The sequence below is a fragment of the Meles meles genome, chromosome 20, assembly GCF_922984935.1.
Source record: "Meles meles chromosome 20, mMelMel3.1 paternal haplotype, whole genome shotgun sequence".
NCBI classification, from domain to species: domain Eukaryota; kingdom Metazoa; phylum Chordata; class Mammalia; order Carnivora; family Mustelidae; genus Meles; species Meles meles.
In genome coordinates, this window is record NC_060085.1 from 24657639 (window position 1) to 24670162 (window position 12524).

The window sequence follows — 12524 nt, forward strand, 5'->3', positions numbered from 1 at the left end:
ATGCAGACCTAGCATAGCCTCCAGAATGTTGACCTGGACTAGTCTCTCTTGTTCTTATGCCTTCCTGTTCCGAAATGCCCAGTATGTTTCCTGGTAGCCAAAAGCAATGCCCAGAACTGGTAGGAAAGGGAAAAGAAAACCAAGCACAATTTATCTCTGATCACAGAAGTTTTATAACCAGTTCTGAGAAATAAGCTGGTTCTAATTTTAGCTAAACAATAGTGTCTGGCCCTCATTTTAAGAAGGCATTTTCATCAAGGATGTGCATATCACTACTTCAGCACACAGGGGAGCATTTGGGAATAAGGCTTAGGGGGTAAGATTTAGTTTTAAGCTTTCTTCAAAAACCCCTTAGCAGCAGAAAAAAATCCAATGATTTCAGAATTAATTATTTTGATGTCAGTCCTTTCTTTAAGGGTGGAGAAAAAGAGTTGGGGGGAGATTGGATCCAAAACACAGAAGAAGGAAAAATGGTTATTTTTAATAATATTTCCTCCACACAGAAAGAAAAAGAAATAACTCATTCCAATTTGAGACCTTCTCCCCAAATTGCAAAAATCTGGAAGTCAGTTTTGTTTTTTTTTTTAAAGAGCTAGAGTAAAAGTGTCAGAGGTGTGTGCTTATGAAGAAATGCAATTGGGAAGAATACAAAAGTTGGACAGACTTGTCTATCTACAACCAAGCTATGATTTATCCTTTATCTTTTTTTATGCAACAGAAAGTTAATTTGTACTGCTCTCTCAGCTTTATACCTTGCTCAGCATAGAACCAACCCAAATGTCAACACCTGAAGAGCGTCATAAAGATTCTTTTGTTGTTAAGCATAGTTGGAATTTCTGAACTCATTTCATATCACCTTCTCTAGCTCTCTTGACAGATGTTTAACAGGAGTTTAGGTATTTCTAGGCAAACTGATTTATGACACTCAGAAGTTTTCAGGGATGAAGTAGCGGGGCTCCCTTCATAACAACAAGTAACTTTTGCCACATCTGGAAACTCAGTGACATTTTATTTAAGAAGAATCCCCAAATTTAGAGGGAAGTTGAACTAAAATAATAGCGAATAGATTCAGAAGAAAGGTTCAAAATGGCCACCATTGCACATAATTCAAGTATGGGAAAAGGCATCTCTGTGAAGTGTCTTGCAACGTGGTAGGACATGACATGACACCATTTGTGGTCATCATTTAGCAAACAAGTCTCATATCTTCTACGAACTCCTATAGGCGGTGGTTGCTGGAATACTGGGGTGAGAAGAACATAATGTTAAGTTTTGTCTAAAGTCATGATTGATCACTAATGTCTCTCTTTTTTAACAAGCTGCCCTGGCAATTCACCCACTCATTCATTTACACTTTCAACAAATATTTACTAAATACCCACTATGTGCTAGCAATCATGCGAAGCCTGGAGATAAATGGTCAACAAAAAAAAAGTGATAGGGTCACATTCTTAGTCCTCACAGAGATCATAAACTAGCAGGGCAGACAGCTACTATTCAAATAACCACAAAAACAAATGCAAAATTGCATCTATTACAGTGCAATTAAGTGATGTACATATTCTACAGGCATGCCAAACTGGAGATTTGACACAACTGAGAAAGTTCCAGAAAGCTTCCCTGAAAAAAGTGATGTTGGATTGAGATTGAATGGGCATTAACTAGGTGAGGAAAAGAGGGAAATGTATTTCAAGACGAGGGGATTGCATTGCATGTACAAGGCAGGCACATATTGGTTTGAATTTGTCTTTATCACTCCAGTAAAGGAAGCCAGGGAAGATTTTTCAGCAGTAAGGGTTGGAGAGTGTTAAGTGTATCATGAGATTTATCTTTAGAAAAGATCAAGCTTCTGCCCACTGAGGTTTGAGAATCTCTCCCTTGGCCTAGCCTGGAGGCAGGCTACACTTCCCCTTGGCACAGACGTCACTCTGAGTAGGCCAATGACATGGTGGTAGCCATTAATGACCACTGCCTGTCTCCTTACAGCAAGGACAGTGCAGGATTTAGACTCTAGTTGTATGTTGTTGAGATTGCCAAAAAGTCAGGGAGGGCATTTTGTCAAAGGGCTCTGTTCTCACTCAAAAATCTCACTAGCTATGACAAGTAAATTCTGGTGTTAGTTCTTCATGGCTCCAGTAGAAATGGCAATGCTTTTTACAAACACAAGCTAAGCACCAGGATTCCTTAGAAGCTGAAGGCAGGGGAGAGTGGGCTCAAGTAGGGCAATCTTAGACAAGGCACTCCAAGTGGTACCTGAGAGTCCTCCCTGCTCTGAGTTTGCATGGCTAATGTATTTTGTTTTCCAACTGCAGAGAACTTCTGTTCCAGAATGTACCACTCTCAGCAGGTCCTGCATAAGAGTCCTACACATCCTATCCCCACCCCATTACTGCTCTGACAGCTTACCTCTTCATCTCCTTGCCTACTCTATTCCAGCCACACTGGTTTCCCTGTTTTCTCCCCAAACATACCAGCATGTTCCTTAGGGCTTTGCACTGGTGATTCTCTGTGCCAAAACACTCTTCCCCTAGATATTTAAAGGACTCTCCCTCTCTCACCTCCTTCAAGTCTTTGCTCAAGTGTCTCCTTCCCAATGAGTTCCAGTTGTCTACCCGATTTTACATTGTTACCACGTACTCAATCCTTCCCTGACACTTCTGTTCTCCCTTATACTGGTCTACATTATTATTATTATTATTTTTACTTATTTACTTATTTATTATGTTCAGGTTTATTGCCTTTCTCCCATTCTCTACCCCCCAACCATTAAAACATAAGCTCCACTAGGAAGGGGTCTTTATCTATTTTGATCACTGATGTATTTAAAAAAGTGTCAGGGAAGGCACTCAATGAATATTGTTGAGTTGAATTCCAACATGGTACTTGGCCTCAGTGAGCTACCCATACCCATACCTCATCCTTGTACCCCTGGGCAGCTTGGGAGTCAGAGGTGGAGGCACTGGAACTTGATTCCTCTGACGGCATCTGTGAGGTGTGGGGGCTAATCCGTGGCTCACATTACTGCTTTAAGGATGCAGTATTTAGCCTAGTTAAGAGCGCAGTGTCAGCACTCCTACATCTCAGATGCCCAGCCCTGCACTTCCAGATACAGGTGGTATGTTATAGGTATGGTAGTTGTGTCACATGGTCTCGGTTTGATCAACTCAAAAATAAGAATGATGCTCTCCTCATTGCAGCACATAAAATTACTGTTACGAATGAGTCCCCAGGACCTGGTAGAGAGACTGGCCCATGGCAGGCATGCAATATGCTGGTTGGTTGATTATGAGGAAAAAGCAAGATAATGTTTGTAAACTTAGGTACACATAACACACTTGGCATGGAGCCTGGCATGTGGGAATCATGTATTCATTCACAAAATAAATGTTTATTGCGTGCCTACTAAGTTCTTGGCAAAGTGCAATAACTGTGGGGATCGTTGAACAAACTACTAAAGTTCAGTCACTGGGAATGTCATGGGCAGTAGAAAGATCTGCATGAGATGAGCTGAGCAGAAGGCAGCCTGACGAGGATGGTGTCTCTCATGCGGCAGTCTGCTTCAGTATCCTTACAGAACATTGGGCAGATGAACACCCAGACCCAGGCCTCCCCCTCCCACTGACCTGGACACCTGAAAGAGCGTCAGTCATACAGGTGTCAGTCATACAAGTGATGACAGCTGAGGTTTGGGACTCTCTCAGGGACACCCTCTCTGATTGACTCTATGTGACTGCATACACAAACCAAGCAAACTTAATAAGCACTGTGAGCCTCTTTAGTGCACCCTGGGTGCTGGGGTCAACGGTTCCTGATATGACTGCTCACTGCTCCCCAAGTGCTTGGGCTTTAAGGGAGGGAGGACCAGGAGCACTTAGGTACTAAAGTCTGTCTGCTCTTTGTCCCACAGTTCAGGGGTGTGTTCTCAATAAGTTATGACTCCCAGGCTTGCGAAAAATATCAACAATGAAATACAAATCAAACTACCTCTAAGGGTTGGTGGTGACAAAATCAGTAATAGCAGTAGTAGTAGTAGTAGTAGTAGTAGTAGTAGTAGTAGTAGTAGTAGCAGTAGTAGTAGTCATGCCAGCTCACAAATATACAGCACCTATTATGTGCCAGGCACATGCAAAGCTCTTACATTATACTCACAATACTTTCAATTAGATTATTAGCCCAATTTACAGACAAGGAAACTGAGGTTTATGAAGGTTTAGTATTTTGTCCATGATCACACAGCTAGTTCACAAGTGCTCAAGCAAGAGTAACCCTAAGCAGTCCAGCTCTAGATGGCATCTGCAAATACAGGTATGGTTGTGTTCAACAGGATCTTTTCAAGCATCATGGAATGTCCAGCTGTGATGCCTGAGTAGGGCACCCAACCTCTCTGGACCACTAGTTCCTTCTCCTATAAGAGTATCAGCCCTTCAGTTTCATTATGAGTCAGTGTATGTAAAACCTTTACACCCATGCCTGGCATGTGGTGAGAACTCAGAAGTATAAGGAATTACTGACATGATCAAATAGCTTAACCCTAAGAGCTCTAGGCAGAACCCACCCCTTATGAATCGCCAGAGAACATTCTTACACGGCATCTACTTCAAGCTTACAAAGATAAGGGGACCTCTCAGTTTGTGCAATACACTTCTGCTTGTCACTCCAAATTCCTTTCTGACCTTGGTGGGTTATGTGTGGACTCAGGTGGACTAGCTAAAACCTAAGCTCTACTGCTTACAAGCTGTGTGTTTTAGGCTGGTCATTCACACTCTGAGTCTCAGTTACGCCCCCTGGGAAAGGGAGGTAATCCTGCCACCCACACCACAGGGCTGCCGTGAGGACCAGGGTACAAAGTCCCCGAGGACGCTGGATACACATCCTGGCACAGAGCAAACGCTCAATAAAAAGGGAGTGCTTTTATAAGCCAATTAATCATTATCCTTAGAATCGTGTCATTTACAACAAGGTTACATCAATTCATGTGCTCCCCCCCCACCCCATTGCCTATAGGGTGTGGGGAAGGATTTCAAACTAAATCATCAAGGAGCCCATCCTTCTCATTTGCTGCCTTTTTTTTTCCACAACAGCCCTTCAGACCCTGCCTTAGTTCAGGCGGAAGCCTAACTCTGCATGGCTGGGGTTTCCCAAATGTGCCCCATGATACCCAAAACCAAGCCTGTTGTGAATAATGAAGGCTTTGTGCAGTTTCCCAGGAGCAAATTGAAGGGCTACACTCAATCCTTCCTGGAATCCAGGAGTGCATTTTCATGATGCTGAGAAAGAAAAAAAAAAACAGCCTTAAAAAAATTCCTTATTGGTAAAAGTAGAGGGAGATTTGGGGAGCAGGATATCTAAGAGACAGAAAGAAAAATATAATCCACTATGACTGACCATAAGGCCTATGGCAGTCTTGGCTTTGCAGCAATGCCAGGCCATTTCAGAAGAGCTGGCCCCAGAGGGTAGCCATCAAGTCTGGAACCCTTGGCAAATACAGAATAAATGAAATCACATTACAAATCAAGATATAAGGCTATCATCTATGGTCTCAGGATTTTTGGCCACCAAGTACTAAAAATCATTAAAAGAGGGAAAGGGCAAGGCAGGATGTAGCTATTATGCACCCTCACCACCCCCCACGGTGGGGGCAAGTGTCTCCTTAGCTACTGACTGACCTGAAACCTTTGGATCATGTATGCATCGTAGCTGGACCCGTGGTACTTGGCCGTAATATCTGGGCTGTAGCCAGCATCACAAGTGCATGGTATATTCGAGCTCAGGGGCTGTTTCTTAGGTCTACATAATACCTGTGGGAGAAAGCTACAATGGTTAGGTGCAGGAGGGGAGGGTACAAGGCTCACAGGAAAGGAGTTAGGAGAAAGCAAAGAAGGGGGCTTATCTTGACTTTCTGTGGCCAAGTGGGTAGAAACCCAGTGTAGAAGATGCACAGCCCCAAACAAAGAGGTCAGATGTAAGCAGTTCCCGACCCCCAGGGCCAGCGCCAGCGAGGCATGCTGCTCTGTGGAATGACCCCAATGTCTGGCAGTTACTGGGACCCTCCCTCTGCAGGAGAGGGCACCCAGGCGTGGCAGTGGTCTCTCTCTCTCAGCAAGGCAGTCCTATGGGAAATGGACTCTGGTTTTGGGCCAAAGGATGCCTTTCCTTCCTGAGGAGGGAAAGAGTTGGCCCAGTTGTGAAGGGAAGGGCCTTATTTCTTTGGGCTTCCTTTCCACTCACCTTGCACTCTGTGCTCAGATACCCTAGCAGGCAGAGAACCAGTCCTGGGGGCCGAAATTGATGTGGACACACTCCATGTGGTACCATGTGGCATTTAGAGAGTTTCAGAGCCACATGTGGCCCAAGCTAAGAAGTGACAGCCACCTTGTGAGACCACAGACAGTTGAGCCATAATATATGCAGAACTGGTTTCATAATGAAGCTAGAATCCAAGGGAATATCTTTAACCATTGCTTCCAAAATCCCCCAAGTTACATATGGAGAAGAAATAAGGTCTGAAGATTTCAGGAATGATTTTGTAATACACTACTTCCATTCAAGCCACTTCCAGGAAACCCTCCAAAAAGAAAAGAACTGCTTTCTGTACAAGTTTGGACTTTGCCCCTCCTTCCTTTTTCCCTCCTTCCTTTTCCTTCAGAAGAAATACAGTGGCCTAGAGAGGAGGAAAAAGATGGGATGATTGAGTAAATAGGTGATAAAAAGAATATATAGCTGAATAATGGCTGGGGAGGTCTTCAAGCAGAGTCTGGCAATGCTGGGGGCTGGGAGATGTCCCTTAGTCAAAAGGTCCTAAAGGAACTAATTGAAGAACCAAGGTTGGAAGTATGGAGAGAAAGAAATCTAAAGAACTAGATGAGGAGAGTCACTGATGGGGCCCAGAAAGTGAGCAAGACAGAAGGTAACAAGTCCAATGGGAAAGAAGGTGCCCAGAATTTAATTCGTAGGTTCTAAGAAATAGTCAGAAGTCATACAAAGTCCACTGGAAGGAAGAGACCAGGGAGTTATTTCTGGGGAGATGAAGTGAATATAAAAGAAAGGGAAACAGCGCTGGCTGCAAACCACACAAGCCCAGGCACATGCACATAAACAGAAAAGCAGCAAAAGGATGTTCCAGCAACAACTTGGGCAATATCATTCCTACCTGGTTTTAACTGCATGAGCCGGCACGATGGGCATGGGAGAATGAAGAGCAGCTAAACCCAGAGAAAGCACCCAAGGCCCCCAAACCAGCCAAACACACCTTTTGTGCAGGAGGCCCCACCTGCTGCTTTAACTGATGCACGAGTCGATCTTTTTCCCGCTTCAGGGCCATAACTTCTTCCTGTGTCTTTTTCTTTTTGGAGGCAGACAATTCCAGCAAGGCAATATTTGCATCTTTTTCACTGATTGCCGCAAGCAGAGCTTCCTGTCTGGTAAAATAAAGATTATTGTGATCATTTTTACAAAGTGTTAAAAAATTATCATTTATAGTTGAAATGAACCATGGAGTTTTGTCTTAATGGGAAGGAATTATGGACAATGTTTAAGACAGACATTTGTCTCAGAATGGACATAGAAGTTTGGGTCAGAATCCCTGAGACTCATGCACTGCTTCCTCTGAAGGAGCCATCTTTCATTGGTTTCATAAACAAAGTTCCAAATTAGAAAAGGAGGGAGTCAGTCTGAGCATTCTCTTCTAGGACACGTTAATCCGTCCATCCATCTGTCCGTCCATCCATCCATCCACCCACCCATACACCCATTTGCCAAGTAAAGTTCTAGGTACTCCAAGACAACCCAACAAAACAGGGCAACAATTAAATATCAATATCATTTTTTTTCATGCAAGATTTTCTTTTGAAGTAACGCAGAGATATTTAGTAGAGGAATCCTTTCTATTTTCAACATAATTAATGATGCTTTCCTGCTATTCTACCTAAAACCATTCCTTCCTCAGTTTTCCTTATCTAGTAGTTATATCACTAATCACTGAGTAGTCCAAGCCCCAAACCTAGAAGTCATCCTTAATTCCTTCCCTCTCTTTTCTTCCCAGAGACACCCCATCAACAACTTCAATAGGTTTTACTCCAAAAGACATTCCTTATCTAAACATTTTTTTCATTATCTAAACATTTTCGAAAGATTTTTATTTATTTTTGTGAAAGAGAGAGAGCGAGCAAGCATGAGCAGGGGTAAGAGCAGAGAGAGAAGCAGACTCCCTGATGAGCAGGGAGCCCAATGTGGGGCTCAATCCCAGGGCCCTGGCATCATGACTTGAGCCAAAGGCAGACACTTAACTGAATTATCCAAGCACCTGAAAAGACATTCTTTATCTAAACTGATCAATTGCTACAAGACTTGTCACAACCACCAGCATCTACTCCTGCAGCCCACTGGTCTCCCTAAAACAAAACCCAAAATAATCTTTAAAAAATTATACATTTTGGGGCGCCTGGGTGGCTCAGTCAGTTGGGTGGCTAACTCTTAATTCTGGCTCAGGTCATCATTTCAGGGTTGTGATACTGAGCCCCAGGGAGTGCTCCATGCTGGGTGTGGAGCCTACTTGAGATCCTCTCCCTCTGCCTCTCTTCACCCTCTTTAAAAAAAAAAAAAATTACAATGCTTTGACTCCTTAATCTCTGATTTTTTAAAAGGTTTTATTTATTTATTTGACAGAGAGACAGTGAGAGAGGAGGAGACACAAGCAGGGGGAGTGGGAGAGGGAGAAACAGGCTTCTCTGATGCGGGGCTCAATCCCAGCACCCTGGGATCATGACCTGAGCTGAAGGCAAACATTTAACCACTGAGCCACCCAGGCACCCCCTTAATCTCTGATTATAGCTTACTCAAAATAATATTAGAGTTGCCTCCTCCCATTTTACAGTTCATTTTTCTTGCAATGTCTGTTGCAAATTTCAACATGGAATTTTGGGGGACTATTTCTAACTAGACAGTGGTTCTTCTAGTATCTTTCATTTAGTCCTTCTCAACACTGAGGAAGTCTTGTCCCAATCTGCATCACTTTTGCCACATTCTAGATACCTTATAAGACCTCACAACCCTGGGAAAGCCTCTGTACTGGGTATTTTCTTTGCATAGAAGACCCAGGACTAAAATCTGGTCATGATCCTGTTTTGTCTTTCTTTAATTCCCAGACCAGGCCCACTCCAGACTAGGCCCCCTCCAGATGTCTGAACAAGATGGTCATTATTTGGATCTCAGATTTTCCCCCTTTTCCCTGCAGGGATTTGTATGGACTTTTCTGGGCCCTGCTAAAGGCAGGCAGTAGGAGCTTCTGTTGGAGGCTCAGTCAGACATATGAGCAGCAGAAATGTCAGGGAATATGTCCACTTTCCAGAAGAAAACCAGTGCAGGCCGGACTATCAACAGCGGCATTCAAATCCAGCTTCACACAGCCTGTCTCCTTCTGGATAACATCTTGAGACAATAGACATGCTTACCATTCACAGCTCATGCATATTTGTACATAAAACCAGGCTGAAGAGGCTGCACAGTCTTCAAATCAGGGAGAGCCCATTCGCTACCTACTCCAACTTAACTACCACACATGTAGGGTGACTGTAATATTTTACCCCACTCTGCCCCAAATTGAAATGTCCATGTGAAGCTTTTTTAATGGAAACAACCTAAGAAATCATTAGGAGGAAAATTGGGGATTGATCATGAATTATGCTGTATCTCATATTTCACTCTTCCTTTTAAAAAGATTTTATTCATTTGAGAGAGAGAGAGCAAGCATGCATGTACAAGCAAGAGTGGGGGGGAGGGACAGAGAGAGAGGGAGAAGCAGACTCCCCACTACCTGCAGAGCTCAGTGTGGGGCATGAGGCTTGATCCCAATTCCAGGACTCTGAGATCATGACCTGAGCCAAAGTCAGACACTTAACCGACTGAGCCACCCAGGTGCCCTCCACATTTCAGTCTTTACAACTAAATGCAGCATTTAAAATGTTGAGGATAAAAGGGGCGCCTGGGTGGCTCAGATGGTTAGGCGTCTGCCTTTGGCTCAGGTCATGATCCCAGAGTCCTGTGATTAAGCCCTGCATTGGGCTCCCTGCTTGCTGGGGAGTCTGCTTCTCCTTCTCTCTCCCCACGGCCTCCCCTGCTTGTGCTCTCTCACTCTCTCTGTCAAATAAATAAATAAAATCTTCAAAAAAGAAAAAAAAAAAGATCTGTGAAGACGTTTATTTGTTGAGAGACAATTCTCCACGTGTCTCATATTTCAGCATGTTTTACAAGCAAAGGCACTATCTTCTTTTCTCACAATCTTTCCAGAATGTTTGTATAGTGAATAACCTTGGAAGACAGAAGTAGTTTCTCCCTTAGGATCAAAGGGGAGACATGCTTACTGCCCTCATATAATAGCATCTCCTTCCAGAGCAAAGGGCAGGCACGTTACTGCCATTATAAATGATTCAGGTTCTGAAAGCTCAGGGATCTTCTCTTATATTGTAACCCACTGTAAGCCCAGCTATTCATTTGAGCCCCCTGCCTTGCCTCCATGGGACTTGTGGAAAGGAGAACTGACATAAATACACTGACACTGCTCTCCACACCTTGAGCAATGAAGTCCTTTGTTTCTGACCTCAAAGTCTCTGGTCATCTACCTGCATCCATGAAACTGAGGCAGGCTAACCCATTAGCATGCCACTAAGGGAAAATCTCAGAATCCTCACAGTTCTAGATGGGTAGGTGTATACACAATTAAGATCCCCCAAACATAAAACTATATTCATAGAAAAAAAATTAGAAGGAAAGACATCAAAATGTTAATAGTCATTCTCTCACGGTGGTGAAATTGACAGGCTGGTTTTTGCTTTTCTTCTGCCTATACCTTCCTGCATTCTTCTTTCTCACAAAATACCATGAGAGTAAAATTAACAAATTGTAAATGAAACTTTACAGTCATCAAATAAACTATAAGCGCATGCTTCAAATACTTGGCATATATGAAAATCTGTTCATTTTCTCATCAACGTATTTATTATGTTCTCTCTGTTCCTCTCACTCTTTATATGCAGGTAAGTGCACACACACATAGTTTCACATATACACATCTGGTACAATCTATATCATCTCCCATGTGAACGGTTATAATCATTGCCTAAGTAGGTTCCCTTTGCCCACTTTTATGTCCCTATGTTCTATGTTCCTTTTCAACCCACTTTCCTCTTCCAGGTCAAAATTCAGAATCACATAGCTTTAACAACTGTTAAAAGTCATTATCAGCCGGGGCACCTGGGTGGCTCAGTGGGTTAGGGCTCTACCTTCGGCACAAGTCACGGTCTCAGGGTCCTGGGATCAAGCCCCACATTGGGTTCTCTGCTCAGCAGGGGCCTGCTTCCCCCTCTCTCTCTGCCTGCCTCTCTGCCTACTTGTGATCTCTCTCTGTCAAATAAATAAATAAAAACTTTAGAAAGAAAAAGTCTTTATCAACCTAAAGAAGGACACTTCTAAACTCCTTTTGCCTTATAATTCTATAATTTAAGCTTTTCATGAATTAACAGTCATTTATCCTCTTGTAATATCATTAAAAGTCCCAACAAATTAATTTCTAATTCTCAATTTTCTATTGATTAGAAAACTGCTGATCATAAAACACATATCAATTCCTAATTCTCTACAGATATTATTACTATAGTCCCAAATCCTATTATGCTTAATTATTATATCTCAAGATACATTTAAAATCATTTTTTAAGAAGTACACTTAAAACCACTACTCGTCAACATTAAATTGATGCAAAACATCCCATTTTGTTCCTTGTACCATTTTCCTTATTTTTTTTAAATTTTGTTTCATTTGCTTCTGGTTAACAAATATGTTTTATAAATTCTGGTATTATACAATCATAGAAATCTGAACAAAATAAGTGTAACAAGGAATACATATACACACACACACACACGCATATATATAATATACCTTCCTTTAAATATTGACCATAAATTAATGATAATTTCTCTTAACTTTATTGAAATCTACATTCAACAATTCTAGTCTACTTAAGTCAAAGAGTAATTGGTAGAAAATAAAAGTATATAAAACTAGAAAAATACGAACATTTCACATTTCATACTACGATATCTGGAAAGATGTTCTGAATATGTTAAGGCTGTATCTGGCCACTTCTTACTTAAACAAGGATGCCAGGCAAAGAAGACTCTTAATTGTAGGCTGACAGAACCATTGCATTTGTGGTTTTTTAAACAATAAGCTTTATAAAATGATTTTTTAAAAAGATTTTATTTATTTATTTGACAGAGAGAGATCACAAGTAGATAGAGAGGCAGGCAGAGAGAGAGAGAGAAGCAGGCTCCCTGCTGAGCAGAGAGCCGGATGCAGGGCTCGATTCCAGGACCCCGACACCGGGCTCAATCCCAGGACCCTGAGATCATGACCTGAGCCGAAGGCAGCGGCTTAACCCACTGAGCCACCCAGGCGCCCCTATAAAATGATTTTTAAATAATTCTTCATCAAGCCGATACATTTCAACTAATAATTTAAATCACTG

The 12524-nt window shown here is 42.4% G+C and overlaps 1 protein-coding gene across 14 annotated transcripts in view; it reads right to left on the reverse strand.

Annotated features, from left to right (window-relative positions):
* ERC2 (ELKS/RAB6-interacting/CAST family member 2) overlaps positions 1 to 12524 on the reverse strand; it is a 924700-nt gene that overhangs the window by 207320 nt on the left and 704856 nt on the right. For 10 of the 14 annotated variants that reach the window (XM_045991229.1, XM_045991223.1, XM_045991228.1 and 7 more), the window contains one exon: positions 7250 to 7418. In XM_045991229.1, the coding sequence (XP_045847185.1) occupies positions 7250 to 7418 (169 nt within the window). The remainder of the gene's footprint in view (positions 1 to 7249; positions 7419 to 12524) is intronic. The other 4 variants (XM_045991216.1, XM_045991215.1, XM_045991227.1 and 1 more) reach the window with 1 other exon arrangement.